The sequence below is a fragment of the Mustela putorius genome, unplaced genomic scaffold (genome assembly GCF_011764305.1).
Source record: "Mustela putorius furo isolate JIRA1106 unplaced genomic scaffold, ASM1176430v1.1 tig00537335_pilon_pilon_pilon, whole genome shotgun sequence".
Taxonomy (NCBI): domain Eukaryota; kingdom Metazoa; phylum Chordata; class Mammalia; order Carnivora; family Mustelidae; genus Mustela; species Mustela putorius.
The window spans coordinates 3,362,636-3,387,783 of record NW_025422457.1 but is presented as its reverse complement, the minus strand read 5'-3'; the positions used below and the strand labels follow the sequence as shown (position 1 = coordinate 3,387,783).

The following is a 25,148-nucleotide window of genomic DNA, read 5'->3' as shown; positions in this document are numbered from 1 at the left end:
TTCCTTTCATCACCTTCTGTGATCTGGGCTTCTCTCAGAAGGTCCCTCAAGGCCTGCTCAGCCTGTCGCATCCTGCCTTCCAGCTCTGGGCTGGGCACCCCTCCGCCGCCACCCTGAGCCCTGGAGACCAGGGCCTCCAGGCTCTGGAGCTGCTGCAGAAACTGGTCCATCTGAAACCACATAGGAAAGAGGATCAGAACAGAGGGTGATCACAGTCTGATAGCAGGAACTCAGGAGAGAAGAGCTTAAAACCCAGAGATGCTTGGCACATGACAATCGTTAAAGGCATGGGAGCCTAGATCCGCCGAGTTTGAATCCTGGCCCCACTACTCAATAGCCATCAGCATGACCTTACGCAAGTCACTTTCATTACCCATGAGATGGGGATAATCATATCTCATAGTTATTACTTGGACAAAGTGAGCTAGTATTGGGATAGTACTTGGAACAGTGTCCGGAACGAAGAAAATACGACAGAGGGCAGGCTAAAGAGATAAATGATAAAAACCAAACAAGTTGAGTTTTTTCTACCTTTGGGGTTCTGTTTGGGCCTTTTCTTCCTCCACCCTCCACCCCAGCAAACTAATAAAGAATAATTAACAACAACATCAGTTTCATTCTTCTCTGGAATGTGAATGAGAAACTTCTGGAGGCTAGTCTTGTTTGAGCAGCCTTGACACCTTCTGGATTCCTCATATCATCTCCGTATTTGTTTTTCTTCATTTGTTTTAGAAATCTCTTGGAAAAAGTCCAGCTAGGAAGTGGCATGTTGTAAGTGGAAAGGGTACTGAGTTGAGCAGTCTCCACAAACATTTGCAATTTTTCCTTCACGGGGCCAGGTGGAACCAGAGAATTCTGGGTGGGACTCTTGGTTCCACGTGGCCACGTGATGGAAAAATTGCAAATGTTTGTAGCGGCTTTGCTCAGGGAGTGACATCAAAATACTGTCTCGCAAATTGACTAAATCCTCAAGAGAACCAAATGAGACAGTATCTGCAAAAGGGATCTTGAAGATGGTGCATATAAGACCCAAAACCTGTAGCATTATTATGACTGCACGGAAATTTTTTTTAATATGGCAATTTTAAAAGAAAGAAATAGTAACCTCCACCCTGATCCCTGGGAGACTCGGAGGGTCCCAGATTTGTGACGGACGCAGCTAGTAGACACCTAACGATTTTACTCATGGGGCTGAGGGTTGGGTAGAAGGCACACCTGAGTCTTCACTTGATTATAGCAAGCGGGACAGCTGGTTAGTGCCGCGTGTTCACAGTTGAGGCCGCCAAATCCGGGCTTGCAAACACAGCTGCCATCATTTCTACACTCCCCAGGCTCGGAGCCCGCTGGATTACAGTTGCAAGCTAGAGACAAAAGACGGACAAACAGAAAGCATTCCTATCAAGCTAGTTCTAGAAACTGGAGATGTAGCAAAGATAAAGGGAAGAAGTTCAAATCCCCAATGGCGAAGAATCTTTCTTTGCCCTTGTCAGTTCACACTGTGCTAGGTACATCTCTTGCCTGTGTCTCCGAGCGCATTTCTAATACAGACAGATCTTAGGAATCATCTAGAAGTTTGTTTGCTGTGGCTGTGGATAAAGGGCTCTTCCGACAGTCCACGCTTTCTGGTAGCACTTATTTTTTTTTTTTCCTCCCATTAAATTGTGAGCCTGTTGGATATTCTGTAGGCACTCTATAGCTTTGCTCTAAAGGGAAACAACATATCCTCTGGGCCTCTTACATGCCGGATGTCATCTCCCCTTATTTTACAGATGAGGACTATGAGCTCAGAGAGGTGGAGCAATCTATCCGAGTCACACAGCAAGTCAATGGCAAGCCAGAATGAGACCTTGGAAAGAGGCATTGCTCTTTTCCTCTTGCTCTGCTACCTTTGACGTAGGAAACACAGGAAAAAGAGCAGTGCCTTTATGCATTAATATTGATTGCATACCTGCCATGTGCCACACTGTTCTAGGAGCTGAGGATGTACAGTGGACAGTGACCCTCTGGGCTGCTCTACGGCGCTCATAAAACACTTGGCACACGGTGATATGATCACATGTCGAAGTATACGGTCATTATTGCTTACACACTTGTGTGTCTTCCTTATTAGCATACAGTCTCTCTGGGGGCTGGAACTAACTTACAGCCTCAGTCTGTAGCCCCACGTGGGGTCCCTGGTAGGAGCTTGCCAACAGATAGTGAAGTGAAGGAATGTATGGTCTAAAGCCAGTGAGATCTCCATTACCAGCACCTTAGAGCTAGTGTTCTTGACAGTGTACTTCCCAGATGCTATTTTATATTTGCAACCACTTTGAGTTACATATTATTCATCCCTATGAAAAAAGCTCGGAGAGATGAAGCGGCATAACCAGTGCAATATGACGGGTGTGGTAAAAAGCTAGACAGGAACTTAGTACTGCTCCTAGCATGTGGGCTCTTCCGGTCATGGGGCACTTTCTAGCACATCGGAGCTAACCCACAGGTTGGGATTGGGGCGAGGGGATTCGTGCTGCAGGGTGGAAGCCTCAGGTTGCACGGAAGTCCTGAGGCATTTCCAGGGCTGGGGATTCTGGGGTGAGTGGGAGATGCTGGCTCCCTGCGGACCTCCTGGGGAACCAGGAGCCCTCCTGTCTGGGTGCCCAGAGGCCCCCTTGGGCTCTGTTATAATAAACAAGCTGTGGAGGTCTGGGCACCAGGGCTGGTCTGGGACCTTTGTGGCGGGGGGATGATTTTGTGGGGCAGGCCAGCGCCCTAGAACTGAATGTGAACTTGCCTAGAGCTAAACCTGCCTCCGGGATGTAACGTGGACAGAGGCTTGATAGAAGGGTCGAGCAGGAGGACCGATGTGCACATTCGTGCTTTGATCTGAAGCAGCCAGAGGAACGCGCCCGGAGAGCTGTGGCTCTGAAGCCAAGTCTCGTTAGTTGGACTCGGAACTGGTACCTTCGTTGCCCTCAGTTACACTGACTTCCTGAGAGGGTCTCTTAAACGGCGCCCACCCCTCCAGCGCCCCCCGCTTTTGTTCAGACTCAGTCTCGCACCGTTCACGGCTGTCCTCTAACAGGCTCAGCAGTGTCCCTGCCTGCCAGCCCCCGACGGAGGCGGACGGCCGGGCTCCGTTTCATCTCCTCCTGTGCTCAGGATGTAAACTTGACCTTCTCCACTCCCCCCCAGCCCCCCAGCTTTAACCCGCCCAACATCCTCCAGCTCTGTCTTCCGGAATCCTGCTGAAGGGGTCTTAAAGCCTTTGACAGGTGAAAGTCCAGACGGGCACACTGGTCGGAGAAACCAAAGCGGCTTCCTTTCACCCACAGCTGGCCTCGCTGACCGGTGTGTTCTTCCCTGTGTGCACACTAGCAAGCTCACATGTACGTGCACGCACACCCCCCCCACCTGTCCGACCGGTCTGGAGAAGCACTCCTACCTCGACACTTGTCCTCTGGGTTGGCAGCCAACGGGTCCCCGAAGTAGCCTGCTTTGCACCGGTCACAGTGGACACCCGCTGTGTTGTGGATGCACTTGAGACACCTGCCGGTCAGGCGGTCGCAGTTCCCGGAGGCCCCGGGGTCCACATTGTTGTTGCACTGACAGGGCTGACAAGGCCTCACCGGGCCACGCTCCCCAAAGGGGTCCCCAAAGTAGCCGTCGGCACAGAGCTCACAGCGGGCGCCTGGAAGGAACAAATGCCCAAGCCTGAGTGGTCACCCACGGGCAGCAAGAGCTGGCATGGGGACACGGGTCACCCACTGGTCACCCGGGGCTCCAGAACAACAGCCTCAGGGGCAGGTGCTCAGGGCAAGGGCTAGGCTCTTTTCACTGCATGGTGGCCCCAGATGTTAGAACACAGCATCCCTACTCGGAGGCTTCCTATCGGTTAACTAGACAGTCGGGGAAAAGTCAGATTTATAGCAGCAGTACCACTGAGGCTAGTGTTAAAGAATTAACTTCTTTCAGACTGACCAGTAGCGAGATGTGACATTGACTCTTTTAATTTTTTATTTTTTTAAAGTAATCTCCACACCCAGTGTGGGGCTCAAACCCACAACCCCAAGCCTCAGAGTCGCATGTCCTACGGACACCCAGCCAGGCGCCCCAAGAGAGAGGTGTGACATTTAAAATGTCACTACGTTTCCCTTCTATACCTTGGATCATTTTCTAAAACTTAGTTAAACCACATATTTTGGGGCGCCTGGGTAGCTCAGTCAGTGAATCGTCTGCCTTCGGCTTAGGTCATGATCCCAGGGTCCTGGGATCCAGTCCCGCAGCAGGCTCTCTGCTCGGCAGGAGACTGTTTTCCCTCTTGTCCCTACTCAAGGTCTCTCTCACTATCTCTGCTTATCCCTCAAATAAATAAAATCTTTTTAAAAATAAGATAAAATAAAATAAACCATGTATCTTATCTGAAAACTTTTTTTTAAAATATTTATTTATTTGACAGAGATCACAAGCAGGCAGGGAGGCAGGCAGAGAGAGAGGAGGAAGCAGGCTCCCTGCTGAGCAGAGAGCCAGATGTGGGACTCGATCCCAGGACCCTGGGATCATGACCTGAGCCAAAGGCAGAGGCTTTAACCCACTGAGCCACCCAGGCACCCCTTAGCTGAAAACTTCCTCTCCTAATTACAGCGTTAACCATTTGTACATCCCCTACGAGCCACACCCTGTCTTTCCTCAATGCACCTCTCCAGCGCATCCCCGTCTTTCGAATGAGCCCATCTACAGTGACCCGGAGTCATCAGAATTCCCTAGAGACTGTGTGGACTAGCAGCCATTCCTGAGAATTCATGGCACAGAGGCAGTAGGCCAGGGGCCTTACCGGTGACGCCATGGGGACAGTTATTGCACACCACCTCCTCTGTCTCGGGCATGACAGAGCAGCTGAACCCATTGTGGCACGGACACGGCTTGCAGCTGCGGGGGTCGTGTGGATCGTTGTAGAAACCAATGGGGCAGTCGGCGCACTCGATGTCAAGGTTTTCATCCCCCGAGTAACAGTCTCCTGGGAGGCAGAGGAAGCAGGGAGGCAGAGAAGAGAGGAGGGTAGAATGATCCACTTCCTGTACCAGGGGTGATGCGTGGAGGCAGAGCTCCCGTAACCAGAACCTTCCTTTCCAAAGCTTTCCCCAAAGTGTCAGAGCACTGGCATTCACCTTTGCCCTAGTACCAACTCTAAACCTGCCACGACCCTGACCCTCACGTGGCTCTCCCACACTCAGCAGACCTAGCTTCCTTTCCAACCCATCACCTAACACTGCTCCCCTGGTCCCCGTGGCCTGACACCATTTGTCCACATTCATTCAGTCCCTGAGGTTGCCTTTGATCTCTCCAGACAATTCCTGAAACTCGACACCGACACCCGCAGCACTGAACCATGACAGCCGTTTCCTGTAACCCGGTACCTTTCCCACAACCTTGCGGCATTTTCCATAATGAAAAGGATTGAGTGTAATAAAGCACCATGTCCGTCTTCTCTGACTCCAGCCCTACCTCCCTAATCCTTCCCCATCTCCGAAATGAGTTCAGGCGGCGTCTTTCTTACACGGCTCTGTCCCTTCCGTGGATGATGCCCGTCACCTGACCACCCCCAGCCACCTGGGCCAGGTGTCATTTCACGCACCTGTGTCTGGATCGCAGGCTCCTCCCCCCTGGCAGTTACACGGAATACAGGCACCGAAAGGTCCCAGTCTGGCCGAATCTCTTTTGTAGCCGGAAGCACAGTCCTGGCAGAACTGGCCCTTGTAGCCAACGGGACATACGCATTGCTCGACCCAGGGCGCCGGGGCTCCAGAGACGGGGCGGGCTGAGATCAGGGTCACATTGTCGAGGTACCCGGTGCCTGCCACATGGAGATCAGATTAGAAGGAGCAAGTGCGGAGGTAGACAGATCTAAACGCAGGCCTCTTTGGCTTTTATTTTCTTAACTCGCTAAGGAAGGCAGGTGGCATTCGCTCACTATGTCCTCACGACGGACACACCGGCTGCGGTGTCGGGAAAGTCAGGGTTGAAATTCTGGCTGCATTCTCGCTAGCTGTGTGAACGGGCAAGTCACATAACTTTCTACCATGGTGTTTCCTCAAGTGTGGAAGCGAAGTAACAGGGGCACGGACCCCCTGTGCTGGTTGTGAAATGAAAATAAGACCATGCATACATGCTACTGTGCCTGGCTCAAAGGAAAGATTCAATAAAATCATTAATAAGCACCTTTTCTACATCCTGCTTGATTTGCTTCGTTAGTGATGTGGAAATTAGGCACGCCAGTGAGCGATGCTTCCTGTTCACGTAAGTGCTAAAAAGCTCATGGAACTCACATGTACAGAATTCCATTGGGATCAGAGTGTCCCCCCTCCCCCATGTGAAGTTCAACAAAAGGAGTTAACAGAGTTCAGGTGATGTCTGAATACGGTAACAATGAGTACAGTCCCCAAGGTGCAGCAACTCAAGGACTACAGGGCTGAGTCGAAGACGCCATTTTCTAGCTAAAGGCACAAGCCCATTTGTTGTAGATTATCTTCTTCAAATAATCAGCGTCATTTAAATTTGGAGGCTCTTAGCAAGACTCTTAGCTCTTTGTTGGTGTTAGCCCCTTTTTAGAGGAAAAGCAACTTCTAGAAAATAAGAATTTAGAAACTTCTAGGCTTTCTAGAAACTTCTAGAAAATAAGAGAAATAAGAATTTAGACCTAATCGGAGACCCTCCATCAAAACCATCAAGCAGTTTACCTACTTGTTTGGAGACTGTCACTGCCTCGGGAAGCAGACACACACTCAAACCCAAGAGAGGAACTCACTTCCCTCTGTCACTTACTATATCCGTCACTTACTATACTCTCCGTAAGTGGCTCGGATCCGCAGGGCCGTGAGGTTGCGCAGTAACCTCCGGTACTCGAAGTAACTCAGCTGGGGGCTCCAGTTACTGCTTGGACGTTCATTTAATCTGCAGGATTTAAAGCCCAAAGCTTAACAATACAGCTCTTATCAAGTCTTATAATTTGTATACATGATATAAATTGTGCCCAAGAAGGTGGGAAACGCTAAGCCCCTTCGTGGCCCTGCCTGACGGGGTGAAGGACGGGTCACCGCACTGTCATAGCCTGGAGCTTGGAGTCTGCTCACTGCGCGGGGAGCACGAGCCCCACAGGAAGTGACAGAGGGAGTCCCAGTGCGAGAAGCCCAGCCCCAGGGGTCATGGCATCCAGTGCTGGTCCAGGTTCACAGAAACCACCTTCTATTCCTGGCCACACAAAACTCACTCCCAGGAACATGGCCGAGTTCAAGGAGTTCTGACCCTCAAGAGAGCTACCATTAATTTTTGGTTTTGTTGTTTACGTGATTTGTTAAACTGAGCACAATTTCACTTACTCTTTTCAAAAGTCCATTTTCACGTTCTACATTGGACATGTCCAATACTTCCGAATTCAGCATTTATAACTTCTCACCGCATCGTATCACCATCCCTGTGCTAGTCTTTCAAAAGTTGTTTTGTTTTTTTACTGGAGTACTTCCAGAAACAACCTAACTTCCTTTCTCTAGTTCACTGACCTCACTTCTGTCTTCCCCTCTCCCACTCCACACTTCGCTCAGGCTTCACTACTGAGAATTTCCCAAAGTACAAAATGTCCTCAGGCATGATTATTTCCCCTGCTTTGCTAACCTTCCCCTCCGCCCATTTCCATCCTTAGGAAACTCTTCCCACTTGTCATGTTTTCTTGGGAAGCTTCCCTTGATCACTGCAATGTGGGTCACTTGTGCCTCCTCTGTGTGTTCAAAATACCTGTGCCCACCTTGTGTATCTTGTCATTTACAAGCCACACCATAATATTCTTTATTTTTTCTCCCTGCCCCGTTTCTATACACGTTACTGCATCTGGTAGATGAAAGGTGCTCGGAAAAGCTTATGAAAAGAACAAATGATTGAATGCATGAACAAAGGAAGTGGACTTGAGTCACCTCACCCACTTGTAGTCGCTCTTTTTACCTGAACGTGTAAGTCTTGGTGAGCCCACAAGGCAGCGTCTTGCCCGGGGGCATCAAGGGAGCTGAGACCCGTAGACCAGCACCTTCCAGGATGACATCATGGGCGGATGGGTGTCTGCCTCCCCTGTCCACACGGTAGTCAAAAGACAGGGTTTGCCCATAGCTCACCTGTTGATTCCCGAGAAATTTGGCTGTGAAAGAGAATTCGAAAAGATTGAGATCAGTGTGAAACTGGAGAAGAAAATGAGCTAGCAAGTTTGCATTAATATTGGTGATTTCTGCTGGAGTTCCATGTCATCAGCCTGGCCCACAACCACTGTTCCAGAAGAACCCGTTCATGGAGGCAGCCATATTGCTGTTGGCTACAAAGGAGAGTTAGCGACTGACATGCTAGAAGGGCCACGTTGAAAGACAATTCCCTCTACGCGATGACTCACAGCATGGCCCCGACAACAGACTGGCGTGTAAAGGTCCAGGTATGTTGGGAATAGTATCATTTGCTTTCTAATAGTATCATAATGCTTTCTAGTTCACAGACATCATGACATTTGATGTTAACAATCCTTGGAGGTATTATCACCCCAGTCGTCAGCAGAGAGAACTGAAATTTGGAAAGGTTAAGAGGACAACTTACCTGGACATCACATATGAGCTAACGAAATGAACTACTAATACATTTGTTTTTGATGTACAAGTGGTTAAAACAGAGAATGCCTTATTTTCGCTTCTCCATCTGCTTCTTAGTAGATCCACAGAAGTGACCTCTGTCTTTATTTCTTGTCTTGATGGGAAACCTAGAAACTTCCCCTTTGATGAAAGTAGGAACCTCAAACAGGGTCCGTCTGCGAGGATACACGGTCCTGTTCTATTGTATCATGAATCGGTCAATAGGGCTGAAGCTCTGTCTTCCAGAGACACTGCTTTTCTGACCGCCAGGTAAGGTGTTTTCACATTTGCTAACTTCATTTTTCTCTCCTGACTTCTTCTATAAGAAAAACACCATACATACCAGGGGCGACAAAATACACAGGGTCTGATCGTCGTGCTGAGCTGAACACATCCCGGTGACGCTGGGACCACTGGAGCTTTGCAGGAGACCCATTTCTTTGGACAGCCTTCCAGCCATCAACATCTGGAACACAAAGAAAACCCCTCTGCATGCAGACAAAGCTCATCATCTATTGAGCTAAATAAGGCAAGACTTAATTGCCAAAAATTCCTAGACGTGAACAGCTAGTGGGGTTTTCTTACTAGTTCCACAATGATGTGCAGCCCTCAAAATGTTCTATGCCCCTTCTCTGCTTGGGTCTCAACTTCAGCGGCTCCCACCCCATAGTGGTTCTGACTTCTAGGAGTCTGATTCTCGTAATAAGAGAGCATGATTTCATCTGCCTGTAGCTCATACTTTTATTTTATTTACAGAAACAGGGTCTGGCCTTTGTGAGTGGAGAGGGTCCAGTTCAAAGAGAAACTAGAAGTTGAAATCATGTCACTCCCCTAGACTTTAAAAATCTAGGATTTTGTAGCTTGGTTACTAATCTCACATACATTAACTCACTTAATGAATGTGGAAAGAGTATTTTTTTAAAAAGATTCATTTATTTATTTTAGGGAGAGAGAGAGGGCACATGTGAGTGGGAGGAGGAGCAGAGAGTGAGAGTCTTTCAAGCAGAGATGTGGGGTCAATCCCACGACCCGTGAGATCACGACCTGAGCTGAAACCAAGAACCGGACGCTCAACCGACTGAACCAGCCAGGCTCCCCGGAAAGCAGGATTATTAATGAATGAGAATTTCAGGAAGACTCACATAACCCCCACCCAACCAAATGAAAGAGTCTTTTGTGGTTTTAAAATACATGGAGATGTGAAGTGTAAGGAGATGAAAATCTGGTCTCTTTTTAGTTATTCTTTTAAGTTAATCATATACCGGTAGGAGTCAGGTGTGCCCCTGACTTTTTCAAGATATTAGGCTCCCCTTCTTGCCCAGACAAAATAACGCCCATTAAAAGCTAGAAGAGAGTTGCTAAAGATCATGCCAAGCCAAGCTGTGGTGAGGAGGAAGCTGTCTGTAAGCATAAAGCACGATACAATGTTAAAAACAAACTTCTAGAAACAGAACACTTTACCTTGATAGAAAGTAGAGGTGATTGTATGGACACTGTAGTCTCCCGAGCTGCGGCAGTTGGCTGAATGCCCGTAGCAAAAACACTGGGTACAGCCCTCAGGGTTTCCCCCATCCAGGTGATAGTAACCCGGTAGACACCTGCAGAGGCATTTTCGAGATCAGGATGATGTTAGAAGTCATTTCTTGTTTCGTAGAGAGAACATGATGACTGATCTTTCCTACTATCTCTCCTACCTGGCCCTATCATTCCCAGAACTGAGAAATACTAGCTCACACATACCAGCCCTGCTCGGAGACACGCTGGACAGTCACAGCCCCACTGAGAGAGCACGGACGTTCACTTTCTGTCCCTGTGCTAGAGCGTGGTCACGAAGGACTCGGTGGCCTGGGCCCTTAGTGATTTCCCCATCCTTGGCGAGGAACTGAAAGTCCCATGAGCAGGACAAAAAGAGTTGGGGCAGGGGGAGGCAGAGGTGGTCCTGTCTTCGAGCAAGTGTTTAATGGGGGCAAGCGAGTGGGGGAGCGGAGCCAGGAGAGGGAAAGCAAGTGTCCCAGCCCCAGCCCCTGCTCAGCTGTACGGACCCGCACACCACCACCAGCTGCTGCCCACCGTCCCCGCCCCTTAGAGCCCTGCTCTACTCTGAGGGGAGAGGGACAGGCGGCCACATGACAAGGATGGATGGTTGGAGGCTCCCTACAAAAGCAAAATGTAGGCTGGTGCCCACCGGCCAGTGACATCTCTGAGGACCACAGCTACCAGGCAGGTCTCAGATGCTGGGGTCACAGAGAAGGAGGAGAAGCTGGGGAGGACTTGTTTCTCTCCGTTCAAGTTAACTACATCCTTCTTCATGAAATAATAATAGTTTCACTGATCATTTATTTAGGGCAGATGCTGTGCCGGGCACTTGATGTGTGTTCTCCAATCTAATCCTTGGTACAACCCCAGGAGATAGGAATTGTTATTTCCAAATTTCTTTTTTTTTTCTTTTTAAATTAATTTATTTTAGAGAATGAGAGAGAGAGTGAGCAGGGGGAAGGGGAGAGGGAGAGAGAGAATCCAGCACAGAGCCCGAGGAGGGGTTCGATTTCAGGACCCCAAGATCATGACCTGAGCCAAAAATCAAGAATTTGATGCTCAACCACCTGAGCCAAATTTCCCATTTTCTTAGATGAGGACACCAGGCCAGAGAGAGGTTAAGAAATTTGTTTGAGGTCATAGAGCTGGTACGTGACTGAGACAAGATTTTCAAACCAGGTACATCTGCCTCTAAGTCATGTGGTCTAATCCACTGTCCCCCATGACAGGAGCCTGCTTATCGGGGAAAATCACAGAAAAGCAGGTTCACGGTAAACAGTAAATGCTTTGGAGAAACGTTATATATAAATAAACATTGGTTTGGTTTGGTTTTTCTCTCTAGAGCAAGGGCTTAAAAAAAATCATGATGGTTTCTTTGGAAGAAACCTGCAGATTAAAAGGGATTAAAAAGCAAAGAAAGGGGGAGGAGGGAGGGGGGCACAGCAGGGGCGGGGAGGGGAGGGAGAAAGAGCGTAGGGGAGGAACTGAGGGAAACCGGGCACAACTCAAGCACAGTGCTGAGGGATGTAACCAGGCACTAAATTATGAAGAAAAATAAGGGTGTGATGACACAGACGCCAGAATGATGGTCATTTCTCGAAAAGGAGGGAGGCTGTTGTCACTGGGATGGTACATTCCTAGTGAAGGTCTCTTTCTTAGAAGGGGCAGTGCTGACATTAGTTTTATGTGGTTTTCTGTTTCTGTGTGACATCGTGAAATTAAAAACCTTTCCAGAAAGTGATTCCTCTTTTAACACGTAAGCTGTGTTTCCCCTCCTCCACCTCGGCAGCCAAGAACCCCCAGAAACACACGCTGGGAATGGATCTGGTGTTTTCTCTGCCCAGGCGTAAGTGGTTGTCAGGCTGCCCACGGACTGCTTTCTGACTTTCAAGGAAACGAGGGGAACACCTTTACCTCTGGGGCCAGCAATCGCAGAGGCAGGAAGAGCTTGAAGTCTGAGCCATGTGTCCTTAAGGAAGGTCCACAAGCAGCGCTAGAGGCCGGATGGCTGTTTACGGGGTCACCTGCCCCCACATGGCTCGGGGCCACATGGCATCTTCTCCCGGCTCGTGTGTGCGCGTGCAACCACCGTCCCATCCCTGGGCGGTTCCTCTGCCGCACAGGATGGTTATTTATGGCCACATTCCCTCTTACTAGCATTTTCCCAACATGCTTAATTAGACCAGGACTTTTCTGGGGCCAAGCTGTGTCATGTGACCTCATTATCGCATGCCACCCCGTATGGGAGCACCTGGGATTCGGAGTCCGCTGGCCAGGAGACTCCCTGGGGCCCTGCACCTCTTGTAAACAAAGGAAGGGGGCCCCCAGCAAAAGCATGGGGTCCAGGGAAACTTGGGGGCTCAGCTGTCTTTTTTAAAGAGCTAAGTTTTTGAGGACAGAGGACAGGACAGAGGTGGTGTACATTTGTTAAGTGTCCCTTTTCCACAGAGAGTGACTTCTCATGCTGGCCGCTGTGTCTGCAGGGCCACAGTTCCCACAGACCTGTCACAGCGCTCTCCGGTGACAGCTGGCTTGCAGACACAGCGGCCCTCGTCGCAGGGCCCCGAGGTGCCAGCTGGGTCACAGTCACACTTGGAGTCTCTGCAAAAGAAGAAAAAAAAATTAGGGATGTGTCTCCAAACACTTTTCAGCTATCCACATAAAGATCAAGAGCTCGTACACCAACGTCACCGGCCTGAGCAAAGCCTTCGTCTTCAATGAGGCCCCTCTCCGCTAGCCTTGTCCGCGCTCACCTCTCACGGGCCCTTTAAGGACTGGTTTGTCCAGGCTTGTGCTCCTCTGAGGGTGACAGCCGGTCCACAAACCATCTGCTACCCTCCCCTAAGGAGAAGAGGGTCTTGCGCCAGGATGTGAACCAAATCTATCACTAAACAATTCAGTTTGGTTTGGTTTAATTTGGTTGACTGTCTGGTTCAATGGCCTGTTTTTTGTTTTTTGTTTTTTGTTTTTAAATTTATCATTGCTTCTCTGTTGTTTAATTCAGTGATGACTGCTTTCCTTGTGATGGATTCCATCTACTTGCTATTTTCATTTAATGCTTTCTTTTGGTAACACTTCTATCAAGACACAATTCAGGGACGCCTGGATGGCTCAGTTGAAGTGTCTGCTTTCAGCTCAGGTCACAATCCCTGGGTCCTGGGACTGAGCCCTGCCTCTGGCTCCCCTCTCAGCAGGGATGCTGCTTCTCCCTTTGCCCCTCCCCACAGCTCGTGCTCGCTTATTCCCACAAATAGATAAATCAAATCTTTAAAAAAAGATTTAAAAAATTTTAAAGGACACAATTCACATACCAAACAATTCCTCCATTTAAAATGTACAATTTGCTGGTTTTTAGCAGATTCTCAGAGTAGCAGAATTTAGTAGAGTTTAAAATATTCTCAATCATCCCAATCAATTGTAGAACATTTTCATCACTCCAAAAAGAAACCCTGTGCCCGCAGCAATCACCTTCCCTTCCCCCAACCCCCGTCCTCGACAACCACTAATCTACTTGCCGTGTCTATATAGAGCTGCTTGTTCTGAACATTTTCTGTAAAGGGAGTCATAACAATCTGTGGCCTTTCGGGTTTGACTTCTTTCACTTAGTATGTTTCGAAGGTTCATCCAATGTTATAGTTCATCCAAGTATCATTAATTCACCTCCTTAGGGCTGAATAAAATTCTATCCCATGGATACGTGAGATTTTGCTCATCCATTCAACATCTGACAGACATCTGGGTTATTTCCACTTTTTAGGTATTATGCGTAATGCCGCTACGAGCATTTGTGTACATATTTCTATCAGAGATGTATGTTTTCATATTTCTTGAGTATATTCCTAGGAGTGGGATTGCTGAGTTTAGCTGGCTTTTTTTGGGGGGGGGGTTGCTTTTTTTTTTGGTTGCAGGACTTTCTCAATGAAGGAATCCACCAGTATTTCCATGATCTAGTCTGGGCACAAGCCCTTGGTGTTCCGGCTTATGACTAGTATCACTCACATGATCACATGGATCTCATCTATCTCATGGGTCTAAAACCAAATCTGTGCTCTCCCTCCTGTTTGCTCTTCCTCTGACTGCCCTTTGACCCCATCCAAATCCTGCCCAGACCCGAATGGGCTCCCTTCTCCCCCTCACATTTCACATCCAGTCAGAGCCCCATCCTGTCAGGCTCCCTGAAGGATCCCTTTCCCGGCCCTCTTCTCGCACTTGGGAGGCTCTCCTCCTGTCCTAGCCCCTCCACACGGCTGGTCTGGACCCTTTGACAAACATTAGGCACCATCTACTGGCTGCTAAGCACCAAGGACATTAAGAAATAAGATCCTGATCTCTAGGAGTCTCCAGGCAGGGCAGAAACATGAACAATGAGGGCAGCAAAGCCTAAGGCCAGCTGGGACTGAGCAGGGGGCCTGCCTGTGTGCCTCTCCCCACTGGGCACTGGGGATGCCGAGTATGAACAAGGCCAAGCCAACAAGGGGCTTCCACTCTGGTGGGAGAGACCGACAAACAAATACACATAGAAAACAAGAGATGGGAAGTAACATCAGTCAGAACCCGGAGGGATGGGGACTGGCCAGGGAAGGGCCCCGTGAGGAGTGGCTGAGGTGGGGATGGCGTCTGTGAGGCTCTCCGTGGCCCTGTAGGAAGCACGAGTGCTCGAAGCCAGGGCGGAGGTCCCTTGGCTTGGCTCCTTTGAGGAAGAGAAGGGGGGCTGGTGGGGCCAAGGGCAGGGGGTCGGGGGAAGGGAAACGCAGCGGAAGCCCACTGCGGAGGGAACAGAGGGCAGAGGACCTTGCAGGCCCTGCTGGTCTGCAAAAGAAGTCTCCGCCTCATTCTGAGAGGACAGGGAGCTGCTGGAGGGCTGCGGCAGAGAGGGGACATGGTCTGACTCCATTTTAGAGGCATTTTCAAAGGCAGACGCGGTCGAAGGAAGGGTCTCTGAGGAGAGTCTGAAAGGGGGCAGGGAAGCCTGGAAGAAGACAGTCTGTGCGGAGGCCTAAGGGAGAGAGAACTTGGGACAGTGGCAGCCAGGCCGGCCCACAAGGTGGGCAAGGGGCTGGCAAAGGGGGCAACGGGAAGTGATCCTCTGAGGGCACCTCGTAGCTAACAGCTTTCCTGCCCAGCTCCCTTTCTCCTAAGCCAACCCAGTCCCTGCCAGTTCTGCACCCCTGAGACTGCTTATGTGATTTATAATGTATGTCCCGTCTTCTTCCAGGAACGATTTTTTTTTTTTTTTTTTGAGAGAGCGAGCACGTGCGTGAGTCCGGGGAGGGCAGAGGGAGAGGGAGAGAGACTCGGGCAGACTCACACTCAGCTCCAGCCCAGCACGGGGCTCGATCTCAGGACCCTGAGATCACGACCTGAGCCGAAATCAAGAGCCAGATGCTTAACTGACTGGGACCCCCAGGCACCCCTCTTCCAGGAAAGAACACGAGGAGGGGAGGAGAATGCTTCAAACTAAAGGGGAATACAACTGTGCAGAGAAGTTTTTTTAGTCCAACATCATTTGGGTCGAAGTGGGTCCCAGGTGAGAAACTGGAGGGCACTTTACTTCCATCCTTGTTCGTCTAAAGGTGGGCAATCACTGGGGTGAAGAACATGGGTTTCAGAGCCCAGACATGGGGCCTGAATATGAAGTCCCCGCTCCCCAGTAATATCGGGTAAACTTAACCCCCTGGGGTGTACAGTTCTGACTTCCCCCATGAGTGTGACATTAATCCCAACCGCTGAGGCTTATGTCAAGTCCTCCAGCAGCGCTTGGCACACAGCTGGTGCTCAGTGATGTAAGTGACCACAGATGATAATGTCATTGTCACCCCTCACGGCACAAGCTGCGGCGGCGGAGGTGCTTACAGTGGCCTCTGGTCTCGGGTGCAGCCGGCGTCGGTGAGCGAGTGGAAGCCGGGCAGACAGCGGTCACACCTGTCTCCTGTCACACCGGGTTTGCAGCTGCACCGGCCAGAACTGTCGCAGCGAGCGCTCAGAGAACCTGTAACCCGCAGGGTAGGGAGAAGGAAAAAAGAAAAGGAAATCCTTAGTTTATAGGGCGTTCGGAAGCCGCTGAAACCCCATGGGAGCTCAGTGGCCTCTAGCGAGCTGTCCCATCTCTGAGTGCATCCAGCCCGGGGCCGGTGCTCACCGCCGAGCAGGGCTTCTGCACGCCGAGAAGCGGAAAGAGCTCCTGGAAGCATGTCTACTTCTCTACCTGCTCCGATGCAAGCATTAAGTAGCATGTCCACCACTGCTGTTTAAAAGAAGTTTGTGGGGTCCCTGAGACCTCAAGGAGAGGGACAGCGTGTGCACGAGCACATCAGCCTCCTCGAAGAGAGTATGACACAGCGACCAACGTCTTCCCTTATTTCTGGCAGCCAAAAGCCATCTTTTAAGAGCCAGTGTGATTTATTTTTATTTTATTTTATTTTATTTTTACTATGGGAAGGCCTCCTAACTGGAAATATCTCTCCCTACCTGGAGTGACAGACATTCTCGACCTTGGGGCATTGCCCCTTCCCCGCGCATCTCACCCGGTGTACTGCACAGAGCGCTAGTCCAGTGGTTGATTCTGCAGAGCCGCGCTCTTACTGGTGTGCGGGCCCCCTCGGATCGCGAGTTGATGAGAGACCAGAAATGCTCAGGGCAGCAAATGCGCCCCTCCGGAGCCCGGCCTCCGCTGTCTGGCTCCCTCCCTTCCCGACCCGCTTCAAGTCTGTCCTCTCTCCCCGGACCCTGCCTCCCCCTCTCGTCCCTGCCTCCATCCTCCCCTCCCCTCCCTCCTCCCACGCTGCTTGAACACTGGAACTCAGGACACATGGCTCAGCTGTCTCTCTCTCTGGTGGCTCCCCACTACAAGCAGAAGAAAACGCACTCTGTATCGTGGTGCACAGGACTCGACCTCTCCTACCACGTGGCCTGCTCTCCTGCCCTCTGTCCCAGCTCCCAGCTCCCCCAGCCTGTCTGTAGCATGTGTCAGGCCACTTCTCTCCTTCGGTCAACTGCACTTGCTGCTCCCCCGGCCTGGAAGGCTCTTTCCCCAGAACTTCCCCCTCATTGGCCCAACCTCAGCTGTCAGGTCCTGATTTAATATGACTTCTCTAGGGAAATCTCCTCGAACTCCCAAATCTCAAATAGCTGTCCCACTGCTCTTGCAGTGCTGCTGACTCACGATGACCTCAGTTTGCAGTCCCTGCTCTGGCCCCAAGGCCCCAGTGCGGAACCCAACACAAAGAGGATGCCCAGAAATCTGTTGCAGGAATGCACATATGCCAAGAAAGAGGTCAGGGTTGTTGGGAAAGAGTTGGGGGAGATGGGGGAGCAAAAGATGAGCAGGAAGGTGGTGAGAGGGGTGCCTCACCTGCGTCACAGTCTCCCTGAGATGGCAGAATTATCAAATAATCCACGTATGGAACCAGCTGGCAGAATTATCAAATAATCCACGTATGGAACCTCCCAGCATCGATAAAGCCAAGAGAACGCTAGCCAGTTGCTCCTTTCTTTCTGATCAATTATTCTGTGAATTTTTGACTCACTAGTAGATACGATTCCAATCAATAAAGATACTGGCTCTGTGCCGATATAAAGGCTTTTTGCCACATGTGGAACCTGAACTATATTAGCTACGTTCACAGAGCCGGTGACAGATGCCATGTCAGCTTTGCAAGGCTTGAAGGGGCCCTCGGTGATAATGGTATACACTACATTTTTTGAGCATCCATCACGCGTGAGACGCGGAGTTCGGCACTCTGGATACATGTGAGGAAATGCTAGCTCCTGGTGAGGTAAGAGCTGACAGAAGAATGGCAGATCCATCTGTGGGTAGCAGGGAAGGATCAGAGGCTCAGGAACTGCAGACCCACAATTCGGAAAGGCATCTTGAGGGCGATCTGCGGGTTGCTTCCAGGAAGGGAACAGCATTCCTTGGGAAAGGCATCCCGCTGTGACAGGATGACCTGGACTGGAGGCGTCTGGGTGACAAGGACAGGAGGGAATCGCCGAGACAGCCACGTGGAGGCAGAATGACCAGCCTTCCCCTCCTAGGAGCTAGACGACGAGGAGGTAGGGATGACATGAGGACACCAATGTCCCAACGTGCACCACGAGACAAAAGGGAGGCTCTTTACCACAGAGAAGGGGAAAGAAGGAGCAAGATCTCAGGTTAAAGCATCAAGGGCAGATCATGAGTTTCGTTCTGGACATTGTGAACTTGAGTTTCCGGTGGCGTATTAAGGTGGAAATGTTTCATCTGGAGCTCAAGAAAGAGGCTGGGGGTGAGATCTAGGAGTCTTCAGCCAAGTAGAAGGGAGAGCAGGCGTAAGACCACCCTGGGAGGGGGCAGACAGAGCGAGGACAAGGAGGAGCCTCCGACACGGATGGAACCCCACGGATCAAGGGGCTTTTCATAATCAAAGCAGAAAGAAGTCTCAGGACCCTGGAAGCCAAGGGAGCAGAGTCCTGAGACTCGAGGGAGGATGAGGATGGGAGTTGCAGGACTTAAGGCAAGGGAGTATTTGATGAGATGAGCTCGTGAACAGAGGCCTCCTGGGGCTGGTGTGCGTGGACCGCCATGCTCCTGCCCTGTAGGCAGGAGCCAACAGAGCCAAGAAGGAAACGTTCTGAATTACGCTCTGATAAGTAACATTCAACAGAAGACTTCTCTCTTTCAATCAATTCACTCGTTGTTGGTTTTTTTCAACACAAATGGGTTCTATCTGGGACCCAGAAATCCATTTTCCCCCCGTTCCCATTAATGGAAATTACACTTTCAACTGAAGAAAATTCTCCCTACAGTTTTTCAGAAAGGAATCCTTCTTAGAAAATGGAAAAGATTGCACTTTGCCTTGGGTTTGGCCCACATAGATCAAAATGGCTACCCTGCGAAACAGCTTCTTGAGAGAAATCAAAAATCACCTCATGAAAATAGGCGTTCTGTGTCGAGAGAAGTTTGGGAAATGGTGCTCACTTGATCCCTCTGAGATTTACAACGTAATAGTACCTTCAGCACACACGGAGCTTGTTTAAATTTTAATGCTCGTATTTCTAAACATTATTTGACATTCTTACAGTTCACATCTATTATTATCTTGAGGAGCGCTGTGTTCTACAGGATGTTATCTAGAGAATCCTGCTCTAAAAGCCAGAGGGTCCAAGAGCCCCGACTTTGGGGTGCCTGGGTGGCTCAGTCGGTTAAGCATCTGCCTTCAGCTCAGGTCATGATCCCAGGGTCCTGGGACGGACCCCCACATCGGGCTCCCGGCTCAGCAGAGAGCCTGCTTCTCTTTCTGCCTGCTGCTCTGCCTACTTATGCTCTCTCTCTCTCTCTGTGTCATATAAATAAATAAAATCTTAAAAAAAAAAAAAAAGAGCCCACACTTTGAAATCCAACAAATCTCCCTTCAAAACCAGCTCTTCCACTTAGCTGCATGTCCTTGGGCAAACGCCTTACTCATCAGTTCTTCTAAGGGACGGTAACCACCTATGCCTTACAGAGCTGTTGCAAGATTTTGGACTAAAATATATAAAGTGCCTCGTCAAGTGTCTCACACGTCATGGGCGTTCAAAGAATGTAGTTTGCACTGGGACTGCCAGCCTCCTTCAAACCTTGCAAAGTAAACGTGGAGACGTGCACGGGTCCTTGCCACAAGCATGACCACTTTGTGTCACATTCCAAAACGTCCAAAGTCATGGCACTGGGTTTTCAAACTCTCTCATTGAAATAAAAACACATGTCCCATCTCCTACTTCGTGAGCTACTCTTAGGGATTGTGGACAACGGGGTTGAGAGAACAGAAAACAGCTCCCTGTGTCGGTTTTGTGTCCCCATAAGCTCTTTCAGGGGTTCTACAGATACGGTCTATGGGCATCTGAGGGCTCAGGAAGGTGTGCTACAATGAGTACTATTTAAAAATCAGGGGCACCTGGGTGGCTCAGATGGTTAAAGCATCCAAGACTCTCGGTCTTGGCTCAGGTCGTAATCTCAGGGTTTTGAGATCGAGCCCTGCATCGGGGTCTGTGCTCAGCGCGGAGCCCCTTGTCCTTCTCCTTCCTCCTCTGCCCTTCCCCCTCCTTCCTCTCTCTCAAATTCCTAAGTAAAATTAACATAAAATAAATAAAAATTAAAACAAAAAGAGGGTCCATCCTTTTGGGAACCCTTTAAATACATATCTACGCTTGTATTTAAACACAATATTATTATATTTTTATAAAAATATTATATAATATAAATGTATAATTATATTTAATAATGGTAAGTTATTATTTAAGAACTTTTAATAACCCAAATGTTATAGTCTGAGTAATTCACTGTCGTGGTCGTAGATATGTAAAGAATAACAATAAAATTAAGAGAACAAGCCCAGTTATCATTGATGTCTGTCCTGGGAGGAAAAAAACACACAAGTATACACAGTGAATTTCAAAATATTTGCAAAAGGTTCTCCGGGCTTACACATGTGCTTGTAAGAGTTAAAGGAAACTCACCCCTGTCGCTGAACCCCCAAAGTCATCCTCTCAAAATAAGCCTGGCTGCTAGATCCATGAGAAACTGATGTGAAATCCAGAATCTGTAACCACGTTCGGGATTATTACTGCTGTTGGCTTCACTTACCACACAAGGACTGACTGCATTTTTTGGTTAAGATGTGATCTTCTGCATTTGAGACTGCATATACAATAGATTCCATTGAAAGTGACAAATATCTCCCGGTTGATTGGGAGACTGAGAAGTCACATGGGGAATTAAACTTGAGCCACCTGGCTAGTAATCTGGGCAGCCAGCATCTAGTGGGGGACGGCACAGGGTGGGGACAGCCTCTGTCACTGACATACCACTCAGCCTGGGAGCTCGGGCTCAGCTTCCCTTTCTCCGTCTCTAGAATGGTGGGAGGCGTGTGAACACGTACAGGTTGTCAAGTTGCTATGAGTACTGAAGAAGACATAGTATATGGAAATATTCTGGGAAAACAGAAAGCATTAGCCGGATCTTAGGAAATAGTATCCGTGAAGTTTTTCCCGGACATCTAATTGTCTGCTGTTGGGGATAAAAAGGCACCATTCTGATGCTTTTTTCCTTCAGGTGGAAGGAATAAGAGGGAACAGTCCTCCCCCAGGACCTGGGATTACAACTTTAGCCCTTGCGGTGGCTTCTTGTGAAGACTGGAGGTATGGCTCACTGTGACGACGGGAGGCCATCCACCCACTCCTCCAGGGCTCCATTCCCCCACTCTTTAAAAAAAAATTTTGAAAAATTCACTGCCAATTTCAGGATATTAATACAAAAAATAAAATGTTAATAAACAGTTTCAGACCGAAGATATGGCCTCTACAGGCTTCCTTCTAAACTGGAATGTGATTTTTTTTAAAGGCCGGTGTTCCAGGAAATTGCGACACTGACCTCTGTCCTAATAAGAAAAACAACTCCATCAACTACAATTTACTGAGTTGTCCACCATGTGCTTGACCAAGCTCACTTGTGATATCAAGAGCATGAGGATGGGGACCCTTTTATTGATGGGGACCCTGGGACAGCAAGAGGCGAAGGGACATGCCTAGAGTGACACAGAAGCAGTAGTGGAAGTGCCCAGCCTTGAAAAAACTGTGTGGCTCCCAAACTCGCCACTAGTCTCCATGTCATGACCTTGGCTGTCAGGGCACCTGGTGCTGGCACTGAGCTCTACAGCCTTCGACAGGCTCCTTCCCCCTTGCTTACCCTCTGCTACCTCATTGGCACAACGGAACTCAGAGTAGCATCCCCTTCACATGGTGAAGGTTCATTTCTGGCTGAAAGCATCCAGAAAAGTGCCTGGCACAGAGGAAGCAAGTAATGCGTGTTAGCTATTATTTCATAAGCTGGAAATCATTGCTGGGCTCCACCACTTCCGACCAAGCTGTTCACACGGAGCCTGGGATGTCTATGGCCCGAAAGAAAAGAAGAAACCAGGCTCATGGGTGCTGGGCGAGCCAAGGACCACACAGTGAAGAAGAAGAGACAGTGTGTCAAATCCTTCATTCCCATCTCTCTGCGAAGCCGCAGGCTCCTTGTCTGCTCTAAGACTATTAACCTTGTCTTGGGGCCAGGCTTTCTAGCTAAGCCAGTTAAATTGCTCGTTATATTCTCACTGATCATTTGCCGGGGTGACCCAAGTCCAGTGACTCACAGTGAGGCTGCATATAACCTACCGGGATAGGTAGGTGTCCACGCTCTTCGCGAGGACAGAAAGCCCACTGAGATGGAGTCATTTGCCTTTTGATTTTCCTTTATGAAGCTCTTCAATTCCAGGGACAGCTGCTAAATCCGAAAGATTTCTGGATGCTGACTCTGTGCCATAAAGCTGAGCCAATCTGACTCAAACCACGCTGTAACAGCACCTGGTGAATCTGGAAGTGCTTGAAGGGATTTGCGTCTCTATCACCGTGGGGTCCTCCCCAGGCTCTCCAACACCCTCCACCCAGCCCATGGCTGGACCAAACCTGCCCATCTTTACATGCGTTCAGCGCAGCTGTGAATTCGTTCCACGGGGCGCTGAGTCACGGCCACACGCTTTGGCTACGCTCTTTAAGTGGATTAATATTTATCATATTACGCCATTAAACACTTTCTAACAAAGAGGAGAAACGTACTGCCAAGAAAGAGAATACACAAATAAGGTAGTTAAAAAAAAAAAAACTCAGCTTATTTAAAAACCACTTGTCTCTCCCTCTTTATGCACTAACTTGTCTTTACTGTCTATGATGAACACAGCACAACGCGTGCATCTGTGTGCGTATGAATCCCACAGTTGTAAGAACAGTTGTGTGAACGTAAGATTGGGTGACATACCTAAAAAGACAAAACCAAAACACCAAAAAAGAGCCCTGCATTAACCAGTCATCCTGTAGGTGCCTCCTCTTTATTGATTCTCTTTTCTCTTAACAACCCAGGGAGGGAAAGACTTTAATCTGCCCATGAATCGGGCTGTCTTTTGGACCAGTACCTCCTTATACAGTTAGCACCTACCGCAGCACCAGAAACAGATCTTTCTATCCCTTATTTTTTGAGAGGTTGGTCAAAGGCATAGTTGCAGAAAAGGGGAACTATCACTGGAAGCTGACAAGCTTCTTTTGTCCCTAGGTCAAACTGTCACCTGCCAGGAAAAGTGACCACATCCCTCTCGTGACTAGAACTCAAGCCAACAAGTCCTAAAGACTCCAGCTGGTTCCTACAACCCAAACTCAAGAAAAACAGTCCTTTCTGCTTGAAATCAGTAAGACACCGCCACCACCAGTGTCTAGCAGATTCTCTGTTGTGCCGGATGTTGAACACCATTCTCTGGCCCTGCTGGCTTCTCCCTTCCTACCCTCCTTCCCATCCTCCCCCTGTCCCTTCATCGTCCTTTTCCGCCAATTTTTTCTTTTTAGTATAGTCAACACACAATGTTACATTAGTTGCAGGTGTACAACATAGTGATGCGACATCCCCATAGGTTATGCTGTGCCCCCGCAAGTGTAGCTGCCGTCTGTCACCCTACAATGCTATCACGGAGTCTATTCCTGTGACTCACTCATTCCCTAACTGGAAGCCTGTATCTCCCACTCCCCTTTGCCCATGTCGCCCCCCCCATGCCTCTCCCTTCCAGTGAGGGTCCATTTATTCTCTGTATTTATAGGTCTGATTCTGCTTTTTTTTTAGAACCTTATTTATTGGGGCACCTGGGTGGCTCAGTCTAAGGGTCCTGGGATCAAGTCCCGCATCGGGCTCCCTGCTCAGCAGGAAGCCTGTTTCTCCCTCTCCCACTCCCCCAGCTTGTGTTCCTGCTCTCGCTCTCTCTCTCTCAAATAAATAAATAAAATCTTAAAAAAAAAAGTTTACTTATTTATTTAAGTCATCTCCACACCCAACACGGGGCTCAAACTCATGACCCCAGGATCAAGAGTCCCGTGCTCTTCTGGCGGAGCCAGACAGGCGCCCCGATTCTGCTTTTTGTACGTTTCTTCATTCGTGGGGTTTGTTTTTGTCGTACCACTTACGAGCAAAATGACACGTACTTGTCTTTCCTGGTCTGACTTACTCCACTTAGCGTCGTACCCTCTTGGCACAGCCGTGACGTCGCACGCTTACCTTTGGTGTGGCAGTTGCAGGGCAGGCAGCGGTCCCTCTCCCTCTGCCGGTAGAAGCCGTCCTGGCACCGCTCGCAGCGAGGGCCATCCGTGTGGTCGTTGCAGTTGAGGCAGCGGAATCCGTTCCCCGTCTGTCTGCGGAGCTCGGGATCAAACACGCACTGCCCGGACTTGCCATTGCAGTCACACACTGGGGGGTGGGAAGCGGGGGACATCGCTGGTAAAAAGCTCGGAGGCGATATTATTGTGATTCCTATAAACCATGCACGGCGTCCTAAACAACTTGGAGGAAGCTAAGGGTGACATGGGCCGATTGAGGGCTGCGAGAGTCCTTGGCCCACCTAAAGGAAGCAGGAGATCCACTGGGATTAGAGGGGAGGTTTCTGTCAGAGAGAACGTGCGTTCTGGGTGGCCTGAAGGTCCCATTCCTTTAGAGACACCAACAATCTCACATGATGTATTTTTATGTAAAAATTCCTGATTTACCTATTTGCAAGGTGTTCATTTTTAAAACCCTGTGCAATTCCCTAGAACAAGTCTACGGGCTAAAGAAGACCTGAGGACCGCCAGCATGTGTGCCCCGGCACAAAGGTCAAAAGGCTGATGGTGTCATCTATCCCTCTAGGGATGGTCAAGGCTGAGGAGCTAAGATGAGTGTCCAGGCAGGGATCTCTCTCTGCCCCTCACTGTGCCTTGGGTGGCCCTTCCAGAGCCCGGTGTCAAAGAGAACCACAGTTTTATGAATAATACATTTTCCCAAGCGTCTAGGAAAGTTCCCCCCATTGATGTTCTGGAGACACTCCTGGAGTGACATCTCCATGGGGGACCTAAAAGCCAATGAGGTAACAGGTAGAGATACTCAGCATCGTTCCTGGCGCAGGGCAGACC

The 25,148-nt window shown here is 49.4% G+C and overlaps 1 protein-coding gene across 2 annotated transcripts in view; it reads right to left on the bottom strand.

Moving 5' to 3' along the window:
• Positions 1-25,148, bottom strand: part of LAMC2 (laminin subunit gamma 2) — a 56,479-nt gene that overhangs the window by 12,952 nt on the left and 18,379 nt on the right. For both annotated transcript variants that reach the window (XM_004767923.3, XM_013064213.2), the window contains exons 3-14: positions 24,262-24,450; positions 16,026-16,161; positions 12,675-12,773; positions 10,098-10,234; positions 8,980-9,102; positions 7,972-8,161; positions 6,818-6,930; positions 5,615-5,833; positions 4,814-4,996; positions 3,425-3,670; positions 1,216-1,361; positions 14-170 (exon numbers count right to left, since the gene is read on the bottom strand). In XM_004767923.3, the coding sequence (XP_004767980.1) occupies positions 14-170; positions 1,216-1,361; positions 3,425-3,670; positions 4,814-4,996; positions 5,615-5,833; positions 6,818-6,930; positions 7,972-8,161; positions 8,980-9,102; positions 10,098-10,234; positions 12,675-12,773; positions 16,026-16,161; positions 24,262-24,450 (1,938 nt within the window). The remainder of the gene's footprint in view (positions 1-13; positions 171-1,215; positions 1,362-3,424; positions 3,671-4,813; positions 4,997-5,614; positions 5,834-6,817; positions 6,931-7,971; positions 8,162-8,979; positions 9,103-10,097; positions 10,235-12,674; positions 12,774-16,025; positions 16,162-24,261; positions 24,451-25,148) is intronic.